The sequence below is a fragment of the Periplaneta americana genome, chromosome 16 (assembly GCF_040183065.1).
Source record: "Periplaneta americana isolate PAMFEO1 chromosome 16, P.americana_PAMFEO1_priV1, whole genome shotgun sequence".
Lineage (NCBI taxonomy): Eukaryota > Metazoa > Arthropoda > Insecta > Blattodea > Blattidae > Periplaneta > Periplaneta americana.
The window spans coordinates 37,139,921-37,162,593 of NC_091132.1; the positions used below are offsets into that span (position 1 = coordinate 37,139,921).

At 35.6% G+C, this 22,673-nt stretch overlaps 1 protein-coding gene across 1 annotated transcript; it reads right to left on the minus strand.

Moving 5' to 3' along the window:
* Nucleotides 1-13,750: 13,750 nt before the first annotated feature.
* On the minus strand, nucleotides 13,751-21,658 carry LOC138716439 (dynein axonemal intermediate chain 3-like). Its single transcript, XM_069849534.1, has 2 exons — nucleotides 21,537-21,658; nucleotides 13,751-18,123 (listed from the first exon to the last, which is right to left on the minus strand). Exon 2 carries the CDS (start codon nucleotides 18,117-18,119, stop codon nucleotides 13,884-13,886), a length of 4,236 nt encoding a protein of 1,411 aa, XP_069705635.1. The 5' UTR covers nucleotides 18,120-18,123; nucleotides 21,537-21,658; the 3' UTR covers nucleotides 13,751-13,883.
* Nucleotides 21,659-22,673: the final 1,015 nt, after the last annotated feature.

Here is a 22,673-nt window from a genome sequence, read left to right on the forward strand (position 1 = left end):
CGTTCGACTCCGTTCGACATGTACTACTGATGCCCACGTCTGACATACATACATACATACATAGGCCCTACATACATACATACATACATACGTACGTACATACGTACATATATACATACATTACATGCATGCATACATACATACATACATACATACATACATACATACATACATACATACATACATACATACATAGGCCTAGTCGTACATATTTAAATCTCTCTCGTCAATCACTTCTTGCAAGCTAGCAAACGGTCTTCGCAGTGCATGCGCGTTGCCTGTGTGGAGAGCATTAATACTGAGTTGCTTCACAGATGTCTCTGTCTCAGGCCATAAAGTAGCTGTCCAAGTACAAGGATCATACACTTACTGCAGAATAAGAAACTATAAACTATGCTTCCTTCTATTCCTGTAATGATTGCTTTATTGCCTCAGGGAACTATTTTAGTATTGTGGACAGAAATTTATCACAGTTGTGAAATTTATCTGTTGTACTTTTTATATTTTGGATTCTCTTTCATAGATAAAATACTTTTGTTGTTGGTTCTAACTCCTTCTCAGAGTGATTTTTCTCGTTTCTTGATAACTTTGTCTTTTCTCTGTCGTATAACATTCTTATTTTTATATATATTTATCTTTTTTTCTGTATTCTTTTTGCATAGTTGCCTTTCTTTTTGCTTCGTCACTTCTTTTTATTCGTTCCTTCCACTTTGTTCCATTATTTGTCTGTCAATTTTTTATGTTTGTTTATTTTCTGTGGAGATTTGTGTGCGTAGTTTGAGCGGAGATTTCGAAATTAACTTTTCATGAAGTCCCTTGTTAGCAATTTAACCTTTCGGTGATAGAATAGAATTCAATAGCCATGAATTTAAATGCGACTTTTAAGAAATGTAAAAATAGACATTAGGAAAGATGAGAATGAAAATGGAGTCATTAAAAATAAATGCAATCGAAAACAGCTGACAATGGAGCGCTGGTTCCGAAGAGTTTGATGCAAATGCGTCTTAAATTAAAATTCCTTTTTAGATAAAGCAATGTATGCATAGGTTATAAATTACCATTTATATTCTCTTTTATTTTCAAACTTTATTTTCAATCGTAATGTAGCCTATATTATTTAAAATGTCACTTTAACGGTCAGGACCTATATAAAATAATACAATTTATATGTATTTATGCACACTGCAATGGGTATATACCCGGTGGCAGTGGTAACTAATTACACTCAATAATGACAATAATAAACTTATTAATAACAATGCAATTAATAATACTAATAATTAATACTAACAATAATTTATAATAATAATAATAATAATAATAATAATAATAATAATAATAATAATAATAATAATAACAGGGAATATCCTAAATTAAATAAAACGATCACTTAAAATAACATTTGAAATAAATCTAATTTGTATCTTAAAACTAAGATCGAACTAAAACCCACGAGTATGATATGTTCATATCTGCACAAGTACCTTTCCACATTACACTCATTTCGCTGTCAACTCACTCACTGCACTGGAACTACGACACATTTCACTGATTCTATCCTGATTTCACTAACACTTCAAAAACATTTCACTGTTCAAATACTTTGCACTGCCACTATAAACTATAAAGCTTCACTGACAGGAACACGTTTCATTTACACTACACACTTCACTGACACAACACACTTCACTGACACAACATAATTCTTCACTGATGCAACACTTCAATAACAACATATCATTTATACCATTTAAATACTGTGTATAATTACCGTCTATTAGTAAAGTCCTATTTGACCAAATATGATTTTTTTAAAATAAAATAATCGCTTAATCTATGTAATAGCATATTATGAAATAATATCATTGTAGTAATTAAGACGCTATTATGTTTATGAAACGAGCATAATGAAATGTCTACGTTTTGAGTTGTTACTTTCCTGCTAATGAAACTGTGACCATGAGTGTATTTTAAGTGTGAATATTGTTTGAAAGGCCAATTAATATTATTTAAAGAGAATAAAGTTTCAAAATTCATGGCCAAAGAAAACTAAATGATAAATTTGAAGGATATGAACAGTATAGGGCCAATATAAAACTCAAATATTGGTTAGTTGATTACGAAGCACACGAATTTACCTTCTTAAATTTATGTTGAAGATGCCGGGCAAAAAGTGATACCTTTTTGTATAACGTTTCCCAGTTGCCCAATGAAACTGTTCCCTGTTCATTGGGATTGTTTATTCATACCAAGTGTTTCCACGGCCATTCTGTGTGAAAAGTGAAACAGGTGTTAAGCTCCCATCTTCTGCAGTTCAAAGCACTTTTTATTATACCCGCTGAACGTGACCGTGCTCTGGAACCATGAATTTTTCATTAAAAATCCCAAGTTTAGTTCCTATTTCGAATGTTGGACACAATATACACACAGAATGTCTTCAAAATAATTGTTATTTTATTTTGGCAGCGTTTTATTAGTCCTGTAAACTTGGAAATAATTATCTTCAATTCAAAACTCAAGATTGTTTTCATTGGCATATTGTCATTAATATTAATTTCATTAATAATTACGTCCTCTCACAGACATACAGATACATACACACATACATAAACTCTAAAACAATTCTAGATCGGTAAAGTAAAAGAGCCAATTGGCAAGGTAGCGGAGTAAGTGATTTGACAGAAATCATCAAAGAATTAATTGGGTAATATCGAGGCTAAAGTATCATCGTTCCTAAGAATACCCTTTTGCTGTTCGTTGGAATTGTAATAGAGCCAATTGGTTAGGCTACATCCATCAAATCGTAGAGTCATTTTACCTAAGGGCCAATTGGCTAGTCTCTGAAATTGAGACAACTCATCCTGCTTAAAGTTTTTCCGTGGTTTTCCTAGGGTGCTAAGACAAATGTCGGAATGAGCCCCAAAGAAATGGGCCACAGAGCTGCATTCACTTCCCCAGACGTTGGTAACGGATCAAAATTAATAATAATTATTCACATCTAACTCGGGCTATAACAGAATTGTCTCCCTTTACAGATCGTTGAAGTCATGAAAGAGCCAAATGATTGGTCTCCTGATCTGAGAAAAATCATCAGACCTAATTGGCTATTACCGTTAAGATTAAATCCTACGCGTTCGAATCTTCAAACAGCCAAATTGCCTATTACCGTTTCATTGCCTAGACTTCGACCACTTCTCCTCTTAGTCGGTACCTCGCGGTTCTAATAATTCCTCTTGGTCAGCCCGCTGTACTTCCCCCCCCCCCTTTCCTTCCATACGTTATAGCTAATAAGTTACGTCTATTTTCGGCTTTTCCCCCTTCAAAATTTTCGAGCGCTCCTTCAATGGAGCAGCGAAGCCCGAAGTGATGCAAGTGGCCAACAGGGTTGGAGCTCACATATTCAGTTTTTCACAGCCCCAACTCCCTTGCAAGGACGTGTTTTTACGTACCGTCAACGCGGGCTACTTTGACCCTTAAGGTGTTGCTTGAACCCAGAAGAAAAAAATGTTTTCGTCAATGTAAAATAACAGTTTGGTTTCGAAAGTTGTGGTCTTTTTTCTCTGCAAACTTTCATCTGTACAAATATTTTCACCTAAGTTACTCCAATGGTAAGTAAACATTTTTTCTTTTGGGTTCAGGTAATACCTTAAGGGTCCAAGTAGCCCGAGTTAACGGTACCTTTAAAGTTTCTCCTCTCATTCATTCATTCATTCATTCATTCATTCATTCATTCATTCATTCATTCATTCATTCACTCACTCACTCACTCACTCACTCACTCACTCACTCACTCACTCACTCACTCACTCACTCACTCACTCACTCACTCACTCACTCACTCACTCACTCACTCACTCACACAAGCCTGCGCTGTATCAGAATAAGACACGTAGAATACGTCGTCCTATTTATGTACTGAACTACAGTTATGCACTAACAAATATAATATACGTATTATACGAGTATTTACTACGGCAATGATAAAGTTTAAGATGATGATTATGATTATAATTGTCATGATAAGCAATGTCTTTGAAATAAGCTGAAGTAGGTTTTTCGAACGACCTTTTCTACCCTCTTAAAAGCGAAACATTAATTCTTGTGAACTACTAATCGGTTTTCCTCCCGTGTTAACGGCTTCTTTTCAAACAGAAACCTGTTAGTGGGAACACACATGTCCTATATCTCCGGAATCTTTCAGACGACCACTTGTACCACGCCAGTATCCTACCCCGCCGCACGGTGGGGTTGAGGTACTGTCCCAAGAGAACTGGCCTGACACTCCCGTATTTATTGTGGTAGCAACAGAGTTCATTTGTTCCTCTTAAAACATCCTCCTGATCCATTATTTAGAACCCTCTGGGAGGGAGACGGTTCGCGCGAGCACAGACGCCTGAAATACGCGCGGCCTCCTAAATCGTTGAGAGTATAGCTATGGGGATGAACACAGAATAATTAAAGACCATAAAGTAGAAGGTAGATGCAAAGACTCCTGTCCGGCGAGTTAACAAATGGCCTTGCCTCCACTTTCAACCCGCCACTATAGCTCAAACGTCAAATGAAGGAAGACATGTGAAAACCCTCCATCCCCGCGTATCCGACGCGTATTACCAACCAGCTCACTGTTTCCTACAGAAAGGCTTTCTGCTCTTTACTACCCGTTCTAACATTACTTTTTGCTATCATGACATTTTCTTTGGCGTCTCATGCAGTGCTCTGAAGGACTGACTACTCGTTAAAAGAAGGAAAGCAGACAGTCAAAGTAAAACGAACGTCGAGACGCTATTTAACCAGCGATGTCCACAAGGGATGGACAAAATTCCTAGAGAAGTGGATGGTGATGCATGTACACTGAATTATATTAAAACCATCTCATTCTTTAGGGTACGTACAAGACGGAGCCTGGCTGGTTACCGAGCTCGCTCGTAACCTAGCTGGTCGCTGGGCAGAAAGTCGGGGTGATCAAAGAGAAGCTTGTTTGCACCTGCCAGCCAGTGCAGCTGAACTTACTCTTCTTTTTTCAAAATTGTCTTAAAAAACAATAATTTGTAAAAGTGCCAGGATGGACTGATAGTCAGGATCTTCTAAACGCACCTTAAGTTATTTGGGCACTTTCAGTGCGAAAATTACCGCGTAAATAATTCCGCTTTTCTACAAAGTGTCTTCTGTCTTAATAAAAACCTTTCATTAAATGTCATAGAGTTCATTCTGACGCAGATAGAACATTGATAAAATAATATGAAGAGTCCACTGCAAGAATGATGGATGTCATTTGGAATACATTTTGCAGGAGAAGCGATTGAAAGTTTGAAATGCTTAGCGCTCAAAGCTTAACTGTGATTTTCCGATCATTACTGGACAATGACTATCAGTGTTAATGCCATGTAACTCTCTATGTGCATTCTATATGTCTTAAGCTATGCATTGACAGTCTTGGTTCATTTTCGACAAGAAAGTGACATCCATCATTCTTGAAGTGGACTCTTCATATGTATTAATTGTCAAAAGGTCAGTACAGATAATTATCTCAAGTTTCTAAAATCGTCACTTTCTGTAAACAATCAATCAATTTTTCATTTATAATTTTACTTATTATTGGTATCCATTTCATACCATCTTATTCAGAAACATGGGGCTCTACCTTCATGGCCCCCCAAATGTCTTTCTGGCATGTGAAGGAGCTAGCTTTACCTTTATTAGTATCATTTCAACTCCTACTACATCTCACAATTTCACAGTAATATATTATCAGCTTTGATGGTAGGGTTGAGCGTAATTTCAAACATTGTAAACCTTGATATTATCCTACCGAAAAATTGCTTTTAGAATTTTAAGTCTTGAAAATACATCAAATTTATATCAATACATTATTAAATTTTATACATAAGAATCACACATATTTCTGATCATATACTCACAAACACAAAACGAAAGGCATGGATACAGTATGTTTGTGTGAACTCAAATGTTTAACGGGCACTGTTTTCGACCATAGTACTGATATCTGCCCTAGAATTTACAACAAATTAATAAAGAAATACCCACATCTATTTAGGCTACCTTCAACAATTTGAAATTTGAAAATGTATATAAACAATTTGTTATGAGTAATTATTAATTTTTGTATGCTATTTTATTGTAATTTATGCATGTAAATTTATTCTGTATCGAATCCATCCCTGAGCACGAGAACACTTTCTTTCAAGAGAGTATTAGAATTTTGTAAATTTACAATTTCTTTGTATTGTATTTTTCTGGCAGTAAACATTATTATTATTATTATTATTATTATTATTATTATTATTATTATTATTATTATTATTATTTGAAATTAATCTTTCACAATCCATTATACACGTCGAAATGAATAGCAGTTCGCGTTTACCAAGTGGGGAAGTTGTAGGACTCTCAGGACGCATGCGCCGTAAAGGCATTTAGGTTCTGATTGCTGGAAAAATGAGAGGATTCAATTCTACCAGCTATCAGCGTGCTAGCAGGCTATGTAGCAATCGACCGAACAGTTTTCGTCTTGCTCGTCTCCATTGCGTAACGTTTAGGTATTCCTTCTAGCAAGGCAGGCTACCAGCTACCAGCCAGGCTTCTTCTTGTACGTACCCTTAGTCATGCAGCGAAATTACATCTTCTACTTCCACCTCTATCGTGCTCTTGTGGCTAGACTCGCCAGTGCTGTGTATTCCTGTTCTCAGTGGTGTTCATGCTAGAAAGTAGATGCGTCGTAGAACTCGTTTGCGATATTTCGGAAGTGTAGCAGACCACCAAACTTCAAGATAATTCTGGAATGTGTCCTCTGCCATTGGTAGAATAGCAATTATTCCTCTCCCTACGTCTGCCGGCAATGTTTACGTCGCCTGTAAGATATTATGGAACGTATAGTAGTTTCCCATTTTTTAATTATATAGAAAACCAAATTATCTTTATCTATTAGCACATTACGAAGAAATGAATAGCCTAAACATGTTATAGGCCTACTTAATTCTTCTCCTCCTGGATGGAGTAAGTGTTTGTGTTGGGAACAGTCTTCAACTTAAACAGCACGAAAAATATTAATAATAGAATTCAAAATGCAAATAAGACCAGTCGAATATTTGAAAAATTATAACTTCCAGAAAGTCTAATATATACACTTAATAATAATAATAATAATAATAATAATAATAATAATAATAATAATAATAATAGTCATCATCATCATCCTGTGCGCGACAGACCATAGAGGATCAAGATCGAAGGTCCGACTGCTGGTTTCACGTTCACATGTCTCAGCCGAGATAGCCGATCATCCAACTAGTCTAGAGACAGCATGTGGTTAGCAGGATGATCCCCAAACCATTATGGCTAGTATGCAGAATCAGATTTCGCTACCTACCGTAGCTTCCCAAATTCATCACGATGCTGGAAGGACTCCGGTACAAAAATGTATACATTTTACATGTGTTCCATAATATGTAGTCTGTTTTAGGGGAGAGTTGGGTAGTATCGGACACCGGGTAATATCGGACAGTGAGTTTCTTTCATCTACAACCAGATGATAGTACCTGAATGACATGGTTACGTTTCTGTGATGTCGCATTACGTAACCACATCATTCAGGTACTACCATCTATGGTAGATGAACAAACGCACTGTCCGATATTACCCGATGTCCGATACTACCCAACTCTCCCCTAACATATACATGCTAATCAAAATATATGTAGAAACATTAATATCTGAGAAGGAAATTTAACGAAACATTTTTTTTAGAGATTATAAAGCCTGTCCTACCATAGAGGAATGGAGAATTTTAAAATAAATGTAGAAATTTATTATGTAGCCTAATATTAAAAGAACCAGACATAGTAGCAAAAATTGACGGATTTATTAAATAGAGGACATGTTTTGAATTATACTCTGAACAGATTGATTAAAACGACTAGGGAAATGTCAGCACAAAATTATGATTCTTTCATATTTTGGATTGTGAGTTAAAACATCTGAAAGTGGACAATTTGAAGTCTCGTTTAAATGGACAAAACGATGTTAAAATAGGTTAGCAGAAAGAAGCTTTCATGGATACCAATTTCATAATAATAATAATAATAATAATAATAATAATAATAATAATAATAATATTAACAGCAGTAGTTGTACAGAACATTGTAAATTTATTCTTAAAACTTACTTCAACACATAGTTTTAGTTGGAGTGCAGTATCGTTATGATGTTGATCATTGCGTGAATTAATTTATGGCTAAATGGCCACAATATTCTAGGAACTTCCTCGACTAAATCCTCTCAGAATTGCCAACAGATAAATTCAATACTTTTTTGTTTACGTGACAAAATGAATCACGTTTTTAAAAACGTACATAATAAAAAATTAAATGCTAAATACGAAACTCAGGTATTTGAAATTACTATAAATATTGAATCAGTGATATCGTTTGTCTGTGTTCAAGCCCGGCAAACAAACCTATTACGTCGAGAACCAAGTACCGGAAATTCCCATTCAAAACTAAACACGGGCGTACTGACAATCACAATGATTTCTATAGTGATAATACTAATAAAATGACACTTGTCAGTGTCCATTAAAATGTAGCATCTTTTTAAGGAGAATATTGTCCTTTTACATTTGAAGCAAGTAGGCCTACGGATATGCAGACACAATTAATTTCCAATTTTAGGACACTTTTCCAGAACATTAAAGTTGACATTCTCTTGGGCGGGATAACTAATTTCCTTACTATTGTTATTCCGACACATTTTTTCTGGCACGCGCTGGCAATGATTTACGGGAAGGACCTGTAACCATTCGTTTGCAGCGATCCCTAAGCTCCAGGCCATAAATTTTAGACTTCTTACCTTGCATTTCTCTTTCTCTTACTCACCCGTGGCAATTCTTACAAATCCCAAAGTTATGTTTCGGTTACAAAGTAGTCACGCAACTTTACGTCTGATGCGCATCTCTCTTTTGTGGGTATTCTGCTTAGGAAGATAGCGATAGTGTTCGTGGACCGCACTATTTAAACGATTGTTCATTAATATGAGTCTCATTGTGGGTTGCAAGAACGCATTTATTCCTTTGTTAGCTGCTAATGGACCAATAAGTTCGAAAGACGCGTTGCAAGAAACATCTTTAGTGTTTCTGATCCGTTAAAAGATTGACTAACTTGGAGATCTGATTTCCCTCCTATAATAATATTTATTCCTCTGTTAGACAGCCATCTTACGTACATTTTGTGTATTGGCGAATAGTTTAATATATTTTATGCTCGACCATGCCGAAATGTAGTAATTATACACCTGTAGCAGACTTTTAATGTATGTCATTAAAGTACACCTACTCATTAAAGGTCAGGTCTTTCAGCCAATGACGACTCAGGTTACAACTGTTCAGCCAATGACAGGTCAGCTTTCTACCGTTATAAAACCGCAAGTATCGATTATTCTCGGATATGCAATCGAAAGGGAATTAGCGAAAAGTCACGGAGGCTGGAAATCCAATACTGTCGCAGAAGGTTATGTTCTGTTACTATAATAATTAGCGTTAATTGTAAATAGTATTCAAATAAATTCAATTTGTCATCTCATTTTTCAATGTCTAATTTAATTTCAATGTTATCTCTGTAGGTTCTTATGGCCTAGCAAGGTCAATGTGAACATCTGTTCCTCGGAAAAAATCAATACTTTCGCGTTTGCGCACATCTCACAACATACGGGACATTGGCCAAGGTCAGATACAAAGAAAATTAATAATATCAAGTTAGAAATATGGTCGAGCATAAAAAGTCGTATGAAACTCGCCTATAATGGTAATTAAGAAGCTCGTATGAAAATTATGAAACGAGCGCAAGCGAGTTTCATAAATATCCATACTCGCTTCTTAATTACCTTCATTATAGGCTCGTTGCACAATGTACTATTATGCTCGACCATGCCGAAATTTAGAAATTATAAACCTGGTAGCAGCCTTTTAATGGACCTCATTAAAGTACACCTATTCATTAAAGTTCAGGTGTTCCACCAATCAGTAGCAATATGATAGCGCAAGTATCGATTATTCTCGGATATGCAATTGAAAGACAACTAGCGCGAGATTAGACAAAGTAGAAATGGAGGACACTAATGATAACGAACTGCAACTTACACTGCCGGAAATTTCGGCAAAAGCACTCGATGTGACTAATAACTTATTAACTTATGGTCAAACATAAAAAGTCGTATGAAACTTGACTATAATGGTAATTAAGACACTCGTATGAAAATAATGAATCTCGCTTGCGCTCGTTTCATAAACATACTCGCGTCATAATTACTACCATTATAGGCTCGTTGCATAATGTACTATTGATTCATCATAATGTTACCTGTGTGAAATTCACGCATGCGTTATTTTGTGTAATAGGCCTATATACACGATATTATATTAATATTGCATATCAATGGCTAAAAAAGTGATACCTAGTGTATGTACATTTGCAGGTAAATAAAAAAAAGTTCGAAATTATTTTCTCAAAATAGACAAACTTCTTATATATGTTTCTGCTTTGCAAGATCTTCTATTCGAGAACAAAACATTAGACAACTGTCCAATTTTATGAACACAATAATAATATAATTTAAATATTAATAATAATAATAATAATAATAATAATAATAATAATAATGATAATAATGTAGTGAAACTAAATTGTCATTTTTGTAGGTAGAGCCATCGATTACGATAATTTGATTATTTATTTATTTATTTATTTATTCTTGGAATAGCGAAGTTATTATTTATTTATTTATTAAAGGGTCTAGTTCATCGTCTGACGACGAGTTTCTGTACTCTATAGTCTGCCTTTATTTTTTCTATGAAGTTAATGCACTCGTGCGCTATTTCTAATAGCAAATAAGTATATTTATCTTCCTCACTGAAATTTCTGTTCCTGCGTTCTTTCTGGTTCGTATTAGTCTATACTTATTGCAAATTTTGACAACAATGAAAGCAATGCCTCACATCAGTTTAGCAGCTGATGTTCACTTTTTATTCATTCATGTCCTATTGCGTCATTTGTGAAATCCAAAGATGCTTGGTTAACGATTCAGTAACTAGTGGCCTGTTAAATTCCTCTTCTGCAATCCGACAATCCACTAACTTTAAAGATCCACTAACTAATGGAGTAATACATTATCTATAGATCTGTTTTCTTGCAACCCAGCATTCAGGGTGTGTGTTACCGGAAATGGCGCTACCGTATATTATGTGCGTAATTCTCTTCCTTTTTTGTTGAAATTTTTGGCCGAAAAACACCGGGAAGAAATTATGCGAGTATATTTTCTGAAGAGATCTATAAAGTAGTCAAAGTATTCATAAACATAATTGTAATTTCTTAATTTTTATTGGTTATTTTACGACGTTTTATCAACTGCTATGGCTGTCCAGCGTCTGAATGAGATGAATGTGCTAATGCCAGCGAAATGGATCCAGGGTCCAGCTCCGAAAGTTACCCAACATTTACCTCATTCAGGTAAATTGTCCCAACCAAGATTTGTATATTTATTTGTTTATGAATGTCTTTGTTTATAATTTTTATTCTCACAAACGCGTTGTTTTTCTTCTTCTTTTTTAGATAAGAAACTGGAAAATTGAGAAAAAAAAAACACTCTGTATATGGTTTTATGGCGGATTGTAGCGTCATTTATGTTCATGTATTTAATCGGATGATACTTCATGTTATTATTGATACATATATTGTGATCTTTGTGTACATAAATTTGTAGCATCCGCTAAGTATAAAATAAACATTTATAAACTGATTAAGGCTCGTGAAATTCCTAGGATTTGCTCGCAGAACTCTACATCACACATTGAGTTTGGGACAGTCTCGAATGTGTTCCTGGATAACGTTGTGGATTTTCAGACCTCCATATTCGACAGTTGTGACGATTCACACACCCATTAATGTGAAACGTCATCTCATCCGAAAAGAGAATGCTGTCCAAGCAACAATACACAACGCCTCCTTCAAACGGAGTGAGCTTAGTTCCGGCATTTTGCCTCTCAGGAAAGCGTTATTTAGTCATACCATTCATAGTCACCACACATGCACGACTATTTGGATTTACAGTTTCACTAGTAGGCCTACTACGTGCACAACCAACAAATACATTCCCGCCCACGTGTTTCCGATACCGATAAAGGAAGGTCCTGCTTTCATTAAGTACTCGTCTGAGGATGTCAGGGCTGAGACAGGGAGGTTCAACTATCATAATCGGGTTCACAAATGCCACTCGAGTCACCTGTTGGATTTGGATGATCATCGCATATATAGGGGGTAGAATGGGCCAAAATAAGCGTAAATGTAAGGATCCGTTCTTGATGTGACTCTCGAAAAGCCAAGTCAAAAGCCAAGTCAATTATATAATAGATATTTAATTTTGAATTTTGACATTATTAAATTCACTAAACTTTTTAATATAAAAATCATAAATCTAAAGTTTTATACTTTTTTTTAACTGACACTTCAAGTCATTAGCGCACATAAGACAAATAAATTGTAAAATATTGAAGGACATTGGGTGATATTTAAGCCTACTGTAAGAATCAAGAACCAGGAGTCAAAGTTTTAAAAAAGTTTTGGGAAATTGAGTTTAGAGTTTCTGCTATATTATATAGACATGAAAGTAGCATCATTAAAATCATTACCTACACTTTTACATTCGAATTCGATTTAATCTTCCCGTATATCGATTGAGAACATATCAAACTCACCAAATCTATAATAAAAAAGTGCCCAAAAGTCGATATTTTACTCCAGTGTGTCCCTTTGAGACATATAAAGGGACCCTGCCATTGAAGGGCTACAGGCAAATTTTTTTTGGGCCTATTCTCTTTGAAATTGAATTACGACGATGAATAACATCTAGAGTTGAAAAAGTCTTAAAATAGAATGCTACTACTGCTGCTATTACTGCTGCTACTGATACTACTACTGCTACTGCTGCTGCTGCAACTACTGCTACTATTACTACTAATGCTTCTACTGCTACTACTACTACTACTGATACTACTACTTGTACTGCTATTGCTACTGATACCATAAATTGAAAGTGATAAGAATCCTCTAGATTCAAAACCCCCTAAAGACCATTTTGTTCATAATTGGGTTATGCCAACATATTGCTAGCTAAGAATTAATTCAAATGATTTATATAGCTTGAATTTTAGAAAGTCACTAAATTTAAAGCAAAAGATTTGTTAAAAGTCACTGGTAGGTTGAAAATTCCCTCTATTTATTTAAATTTTATTTATTTTATTTAAATTCAAATATACAGAATAAAGAAATATAATTACAAAAACAAACAAAGAGAAATACAAATAAAATAATACAAGCAATATAAAAAGAAGATACAGTAGTATTAACAAAATTTGAGACCGAATGAGCAGCGCTCGTGCTCGGTCGCAGTTGGAACCAGTTACTGTCAAAATCCTTCAATTTGTGAAAGTGGAAATAGGGGATTTAGAATCTATAGGATTCATAAGTAAAGTATTTGACTCCAATATTTCAGAGAAGTCGGCGCCTATGTGTTACGTTATTTTGTGCATTAAATTTTCGTTGATAGGCCTAATCTTATCTAAAGCGTTTTGTCATAATCGTAACTACTATAATTTCGACTGAGAATAACACGGAATAACTGGATAAGAAATCAACTGCGTACAGTGTTAGAAATTTTACTTGATATCATATAAATTCTTAGTGTCACATTTTAAAAATAATTTATTTCTGTAAAGGCTAATGGTAGGAATTTTGTAATTTTTCTTTTATCCTAGCTAACAAATGCTCTGAATTTAAATCAGTTTCTTTTTGTTTACATAATCACTGATCTATAGAAAATTAAATCTTGCGCTTTGATGGAGAAATGTTAGTTCTCGTTGCAGTTTTGGACAGCATGGAAGGAAGCTTGGTTGACACCAATGTAGAAGATTGCATCAGGTCACTCCCAAGTGCAAAACGTAAGCGTGGTTGTCTCTTCAATGCTGCGTCACTTGCGGAAATTTGCGCTCTCTCCTCTTCATCCCCCAGGATCTGTAACAATCTACGTTCATTCTTTGCCTTCTGATGTCGCTCTTCTCTCAGTGACGAAGGCTGCTGAATACTTTTGCGTGTTTCTTGTGCTTCCATTCCTTCAGCAACCAAATCCTTCCATTCGAAATCACACTTGAATGGGTTGTTATTTATGTAACTGAGGCAGTGCTGTTCTATTTCTTTATACGATTGAAGTGACTCCGTCATCACCAGTTCCTCCAATGCTTCGTTTCCGGTTGAACGTTTTGCAGCACCGGTGACTGTTTCTGGAAATAATATGCCCACTGTATCCTCAAATATTTTATTCTGCTCTCGTACCATTCCTTCGTGCTTCAGTCTCATCTTTTCCTCATCTTCTTTTATTTTTAAAAGAGGTCTTCGTTTGGCAAACAAGTCCTCTTTATCTATTTTCCTCGCATTTTCTCTTATGACTCTCATATAGTCTTTTCCTTGTTCAGCGTTCCAACGTTTATGTGCATTTCCAGTCCATTCGGGTTTCTTCAGCAAACGGCGCATTTCCTCTTCTTTTCTCTCCCTTCTCTCTTCTTCAAGTTGTTCCATTTCCTTCTTTTCTTTAATTTTTGCTTCTAAAGCATCTTTCTTCGCCTGTAGCCTGCTTTCATGACGATTCAGCCAGTCTTTTTGCCAAGACTGGAACGCTTTTCTTAACTGTATTTCTCTATCAAAGAACTCAGCTATATCATTAGCGTCATTTGCATTGATCTCTCTTCTAGGAACAGTAAAAACACGCAGTGATCCGTTGTGGTCTGCAAAGCCGAGAACATTCTGAACGGGTCCAAATTTGTTCGGATATACTCCTGTTAATATCTCACCGGAAATGTTCTGAATACTGACTGGTTTATCACTTCGAATCAAGAAGTCCCATATTTCAAATGAGCCATCTCCTCGGGAAAGAATTATTTCACTTGGCATGTACTCGGACCACATTCCCCGTGTCAGTTTGACGCGTGATTTTCTCCACAATAGCGGTGCGTTTTCAAAATCCTCTTTCCAGATTGCAAATAAGTTTGCACTTACAGTTAATATTAGATAGTCATTGAAGACAGATCGAGATATCGAAACGATTGGTGCATCGTGGAATTCCCCCCACATCGGAAACGTGGAATTCTCTGAATTTACTATTTCGCCCGTGTCGAATTCATACCCTTTCCATTCAGCTTTGAAAACATCTCCAAAAATTGTCCCTCCGTAAAACTGTTGTTTCGGGAATTGCTCAGGTTTGCTAAATACTGGCTTGTACATTAGTCTCTCACTTAAGCTTAATTTACGATTAGAATTTAAGACTGTTCGTTCTACTAACTTTATTTTGATTCTCTCAGATAACAAGGCCGAAACCGGTATATTATTTCCATGTTCGTGTGGCATTATATTAATTCTGAAAATTGGTGATAAAGCCCTATGTAGAGGCCTGTATTTTGAAATACTAACTCCAGGAGCTTCAGGCCTCTTTTTTTTCCCTTTCTTTTTGCGAGGTCTTACGTAAAGTATGTACTTGTTTATTGATGCCTGCAAATCCCACACGCACACAGTACCGTTCTCAGAACTTGTAAGAAATTGTAGGGAAGTGTCATCTGTGTCCTGGTATCTTCCAGATGGAGAGATTCTGTGGTACGGAGTTAACCATTGGATGGATGTAATGCAGCAATTTGGTGATAATTCCAATGCTGACATAGCTGCTGGGTGAACGCAGGTCAAGTCTCTGACATTTTTCATCCAACCAATTAGGGAGAATAACGCTTTTCTGTACTTCTGTTTATTAGGTGTAAGGACAATCACTTCTTCAACTTTCTTTATTCTGTCAGTTAAGTCCCAAATTACCACTTGGCCATTAATGCAACCTCCTACTAAAATGTTTTCATTAAATGGGCAGAACTGAAGAGCATGAACTTCACGTGATGTTTTCAATATCAATTTCGGAGTAAGAAAATCCACAAAGCTCCAAATTATAACAACATTACTGCCATACACAGCTCTAAACACCTCGTCTGTGACGTCTTTTTTAATAGGAATGCTAATGGTTCGTATGGTATCTGCGTATGCACAGGCCACAGTACCTGTCAACGTCGGATGCCAAGAAATGGCAGATATGAATTTGTGTTTGCAATACCGTACGTCGTAGAACGATTGATAGTCTTCGCAAATTATTTCAGGCACACTGTGTGTATCCATAGCATCTACGACTAGTTCAGAATAGTCATCTTTATACAGATTAAATTTTTCGTTGTATCCCAGAACTGTATCTAAAAAGTCATTTTTCTCTTCCAAAGATATTTTTAATTTCGCGATTAATTCTTCGTCTATGGCCTCAGGAACTGTTGCCATATATTCATAATGTGTCCACATATTTTTTGGTAAAGGAGGTGAAGTTTGAGCAATAGAGACGTTGCTTTCCGGGCAGGCCTGCACTCCTGTTTCAACTCTCTTTTTCTCAATCATATTAAATTTTTCCCTCTCTCTGGGAAGAAGACTAATATAGCCTTTAGGTACATCGCCTACATTACGATCACTAAAATCTGTCTCAACAGCTAACAATTCCACCGTGGTTTGCGCTTCAACTTCGTACAAGGGTCTCGTATATTTCGGTTGGAAGTCTTCAATTTCTTTCTCGCTGCCCAAGGATACCCATTTGCGACACGATCTGACCTGGGCTTCCTGTACACGTGTCTGTCTTTCTGCCTTAGTAGAATCAAGAAAGTTTCTGATGTATGAGTTGGCCGGCACAGTAACGCATACAGAAAACTGATTTGGATTATCATTGGCACTCTCATATCCTATCATAAGATCTTCTAAAGTGAGAGCATTAATTTCTTTCTTTACTGAAATAAAATCGGACATTGTATCATAAACATCTAAATTTTGTAGAATCAATTCTTTACCCACTTCAATCCAAGGGTTTTCTGTAGTAACTTGCTCCCCTATTACGCATCCAATTTCTTTTTGGGTTTGTGGTGAAATGGTGAGAGTTATTAACCCTTCGTGGTATTCCGTCTCAGGGTCCTCTACAATATCTATTGTGGAATCCTTTTCCCTTCTTCGAACCCTTTTCTTCTCTCTTGCAACAGTTGCAGAAGATGAAGTTAATCGTAAATCCTTTTTGCTTGTCCCTTTTACCAATTTCACTTCGGTTGCAACAGTCGAAGAAGATTTTGAACTTAACACTTTGGAAAGTTGCTTGGATAAAGTAGGAGGCAGTAAATCTTTAAGTAGTTTGTCTTGTTCACGTTTCTCAGTACCTTCGCTAGACTCCATTTCAATTTCTCGAAAATCAACCTTGGATGTTAGCTTCAATTTCTTTTTCTCATCCTCATTAATAGCTTTCTCTTTAGCCTCTTTCCTTTTACCTTCTGCATCTTTAACCTCCACATCAGTAGTGGACGGAGGTTTCAGACTCTCTATGCCTTCTTCCCCACTTCTGTCTAAGATTTCATCTGTTTCAGAAGAAATTTCCACTCCTTTAAGTTTCTTTTTATTTTCACTCTTCTCACCTTGGACTTGATCATCAATAATAGTGGCAGGTTTTAGATCTTCTGAAGCTTTTTCCTCTCCTACACCTAAATGCTGATCTGGTTCATCTTCTATCTTCCGTTTCCTCTTAAGTTTGCCATCTTTGCCTTTATCTGCAACAAGATACGCTAAATCTTCAGTGACTTCTTCAGTTGTTTTTTCATTTTGCTGCGCTTTAGTTTTCTTTCCAGCAGCTTTCTTCTTTTTTTCATCCTTATTCTTACTGGTTCCAACATTTGTTTCCAGTTCTTTTTGTTTTACATCTTTTTTCTTTAGCTTCTTTTTAGTAGCCGAGGTAGATTTCTTACTCAAGTTTTCTAAATTATTCTCATCTTGATTATCAGTATCAGTTGGTCTTTTTTCTGGTTTTCCTTTCTCGTCATCAACTTCCCCTGCAGTCACTGATGTAGATGTCGATCTATGGACCTCATGTTCAGTAGTGTCCTGATCTTCCTGAACTACACTTCCTTCAGCTACTTCATCATGCATATCTTCTACGTCCTCTATAGCTTCATCCATATCTCTAATGATAATAAAAATAATAATAATAATAATCATGAAAGAACCTAGAATATTCAGAGGAAAAGATATAACGGATCATTTCTCACAAGGGAAACTTTTCATTGCCCCCCCTCCAGATTTTAATAAATGATAGCTTATTTCAGTGGTTCCCAACCTTTTTTGACTGACGACACACTTTACTGAACGCCCACGATATCGCTACACACTTATTTGTTTTTAATAATAATAATAATAATATAATAATAATAATAATAATAATAATAATAATAATAATAATATAGGTTAGTTTCTATCTGATGCTTTTCCAATTCACTGCCGGCTAAAGCAGGGAGATGCACTATCACCTTTACTTTTTAACTTCGCTCTAGAATATGCCATTAGGGAAGTTCAGGATAACAGGCAGGGTTTGGAATTGAACGGGTTACATCAGCTTCTTGTTTATGCGGATGACGTGAATATGTTAGGAGAAAATACACAAACGATTAGGGAAAACACGGAAATTTTACTTGAAGCAAGTAAAGCGATCGGTTTGGAAGTAAATCCCGAAAAGACAAAATATATGATTATGTCTCGTGACCAGAATATTGTACGAAATGGAAATATAAAAAATTGGAGATTTATCCTTCAAAGAGGTGGAAGAATTAAAATATCTTGGAGTAACAGTAACAAATATAAATGGCACTCGGGAGGAAATTAAACACAGAATAAATATGGGAAATGCCTGTTATTATTCGGTTGAGAAACTTTTATCATCCAGTCTGCTGTCGAAAAATCTGAAAGTTAGAATTTATAAAACAGTTATATTACCGGTTGTTCTATATGGTTGTGAAACTTGGACTCTCACTCTGAGAGAGGAACATAGGTTAAGGGTGTTTGAGAATAAGGTGCTTAGGAAAATATTTGGGGCTAAGCGGGATGAAGTTACAGGAGAATGGAGAAAGTTACACAACACAGAACTGCACGCATTGCATTCTTCACCTGACATAATTAGGAACATTAAATCCAGACGTTTGAGATGGGCAGGGCATGTAGCACGTATGGGCGAATCCAGAAATGCATATAGAGTGTTAGTTGGGAGGCCGGAAGGAAAAAGACCTTTAGGGAGGTCGAGACGTAGATGGGAGGATAAAATTAAAATGGATTTGAGGGAGGTGGGGTATGATGATAGAGACTGGATTAATCTTGCGCAGGATAGGGACCAATGGCGGGCTTATGTGAGGGCGGCAATGAACCTTCGGGTTCCTTAAATGCCATTTGTAAGTAATAATAATAATAATAATAATAATAATAATAATAACATAACCACTGTTTTTCTTCTGGAGGAAAAGGTGGTCGAACTCTGTGTAGAATATTTTATAGAGGACGAGGGAGATGGGGTGTCAAAATTATCAAAATTAGCCCCGAACTGTGTGAAAAATATTAAACTTCTGCTCTTTTTTACGATCAAAAGAGATTACTGTTCACTGCACGGGAATTTTGTCGTTTTTAACCTCATTTTCATCCAAGTAAGAGTTCCAAGATCTAAGCGGAATTCAAAGAAGAATTATATTAAAAATATAGTTATTCACACTTATTTCGGGTTCATGATGAAAAATGCAACAAAAAGGTGCCGTTCCAGCGCGTTCCGCCAGAAAAAAAGCACTAGTAACTTCTATGTAGTGTCGGACATCCAGTGTTGTAGATAGTCGATGTTAACACGCAATCGAAAATTCTAAAAGAACAAGCAGCAACTTGAGTGGCATTAGAAAAAAACAAAAGTATGTGTCAAAAATACCAGCCTACTATGCTGGATGTGGGATAAAAGATTTTTATTTTGGTTTTTTAAAACTCGCCTATTTAAATTAATGTGAAGTCTGCGCTTGATGGGTTGCCCAGAGTTTCTCTATACGTGACCTTATGGTTGAAAAACTGAACTGAGCATTGTTGTAGTATTCATGTTTCTTTGGTAAAGTCTGTTTTAAAATAAAATGTATCATATCAAAGACTTCGTTGCAAATAAAACATGCGTTGTAAAGAGACTTTCTGGATGCAATAAAACTTATTTTTCAATTATTCCAAATTTTCGCGACACACCGGTTGGGAACCCCTGGCTTATTTCATTGCTCTGGGAGACCTGAATCAGAATATAAAATCAAAACATATCAAAGTTGTGATTAAAAAGACTTAAATAACGATGCAAGAATCATGAAATAGGTGTGCGTATGTAAATGTGTAACGGACATGGAACGGCTTTCCAAGGACATTAAGTTAGCTCAACCTCAACGGATAACGTGTTTAGTTAAGTAGGAGACCCGTGTTCAAATCGAATACACAGCTTATCATTTTTTTCTTATAATGTTTTATTTCCTTGTGTAATGATTTTATTAGTTTTTATTGCTTTTTCATTATTTGTAACCTAATGGCAAAAAAAACAAACGTTATTACTCTAAACTAATAAAATAAAAGCGTTTCTTGCTTATTTTATTACGAATAAAACAGCTTAAATCTGCACTAGTTTCCAGAAATCACGAGCTATGTTTAACGGATTCATCTAGCTACCAGAAAGTCTCCAATTCCAGATTTAATGCGCCTTGCGTAATGTAAAAAACCAAGAAATCACGTAGATGCACAGCAAGAACCTTCTTGTTCGTTCAGATAGAACTAACTGACGAGGGATCTGTTCGTTTCTATCGGTATTGAGAGATCCTGTCGTTATATGTTTCTGTTTAAAAATTAAAAAATAAGTAACTGGGACTCGAACTCAGAACTTTTACTTGAAAGGCGTGTCACTAACCGGTTGAGCCACGCGAACGATGGTATAATTATGAAGTATTGCAGTATGTCCATTGGCATGTGGTGACTTTTAACTAGGATTTACGCCCTTTAAAAACAGCTTCGTCATATTTTCGAGGTTGTTCTCTTATTCTCGTTTTCATGAGCTTCGAAATGGACTATGTTCCATTAAAATGTGAAAGGGGTGTGATGAAAAGTTTCCCTTGTCAGTAAAAGCAATACTTAAAATACCAGCAAGATGGAAGAAAATCGAGAATAAAAATGTGAATAATATAGAAACTTTTAAGGTACAGGTAAATTGATTAAGAGAGGGACGGTGTTAAATTCCTTTCAGCAATAATATTAATCTAGACAATAAAATTATATTAACAACAACAGAAGATCTTTAGGTAAAAGAAAGGGAATGTATAACAGACGAGGGCTAAAAGTTTTGGAACCAGGAAATAAAAGTAATGATTGACTAAAAGAAAGAAGCTTATTTAAATTATTTATACAATCTTGCGAATTAATTATTGTTTTTGTTTCATTCTTAATGATTTTTGAAGTCACTAATTATTGAATATAATGCATGTATAACTTTACAAGTGATCTGTAACTCTTGTGTGCGGTAAGTGCATGCCAAATAAACATAAATATACTTACTTGTGAATAACAGCGAGTATTGTATGGTGTTATGCAAGTGAAAGAAATATTCTATAACACAGTTACTATAAGAATTGTGTATGTCACCATCTAGGATTCAACCCTTTTATAGAATTAATTTTATGTTACTGAAATCAGAAAAGAATTGTATTAATCTCTATATCAGGACAAGGAATTATTTATTATTCTGCTGTTACTAGGAGATATTATTTGTCTTTATGGGTGTATGACCTATATTTCTAAGTAATAATTGTCCAATATTATGCAGCATGGTGGAGAAAAAGATTGCTCGCGTTGAACTTGGCTGTATATAAAGAAAATTGTCTCCTCGTCTTGTTTGGCTGTAAACAATTTAGACAAGGGAAGTCATTACACCTATATTTTTGGAAAATAGGTCACTTATGTCACTTATGTTATGGAACAAAGATGAACGTAGTAGGAACATGTATGATAAGAACTTTCTTGTGTTAAATTTTAAAGTACCTTGTTAACATGTTTCGACCTATTTTCGGTCATCTTCGGAACTGGTCGTTGTTGGTCTTGGCGTCCCTTGTTTCCTGTGTGGGTGCGTTCGTAGTGTAGAGTCAAAGAGTGTATGTGGTTTGAAATTGAGTTGTGTGTTGAGAATATTGTTGGGGTATGTTTTCGTGTGTCTGTATATTTCATATTGTTCTAGTGTGTTGAGTTTCTGGCTTTTTGGTTGGATGTGCAGTATTTCCATGTCTGTGTTGATGTCTCTGTAGGTGTGGTTGGCATTTGTGATGTATTATGCATTTGTGGAGGTGTTTTGTAATTTTGTTATGGCTGTGATGTGTTCTTTGTAACGTGTTTGAAATGATCTGCCTGTCTATTCTATGTAGAAGTTGGTACGTTAAAATTTAACACAAGAAAGTTCTTAGCATACATATTCCGAAGTGATACAGTGTTAAAAGTTGTGTAGTCAAGATGTAGTAGGAACATTATATTTAAGTAGCCTATAGTAGGCCTATATTCATGGGTTTCTCTCGCGTAATCCTAATTTCGTAACTTGACTTCTTATAATGTACAGAGTGAACCGTAAATAATGTAATTAATTTTAGAAGGTTATTCTTTGAGTATTCCAAACAAAAATGTTTCATACAATTTTGCTCGTTATGA

Bases quoted from the DNA above. Each gene is read 5' to 3' on its own strand.
- LOC138716439 (XM_069849534.1), bottom strand. From the start codon at position 18,119: ATGGATGAAGCTATAGAGGACGTAGAAGATATGCATGATGAAGTAGCT.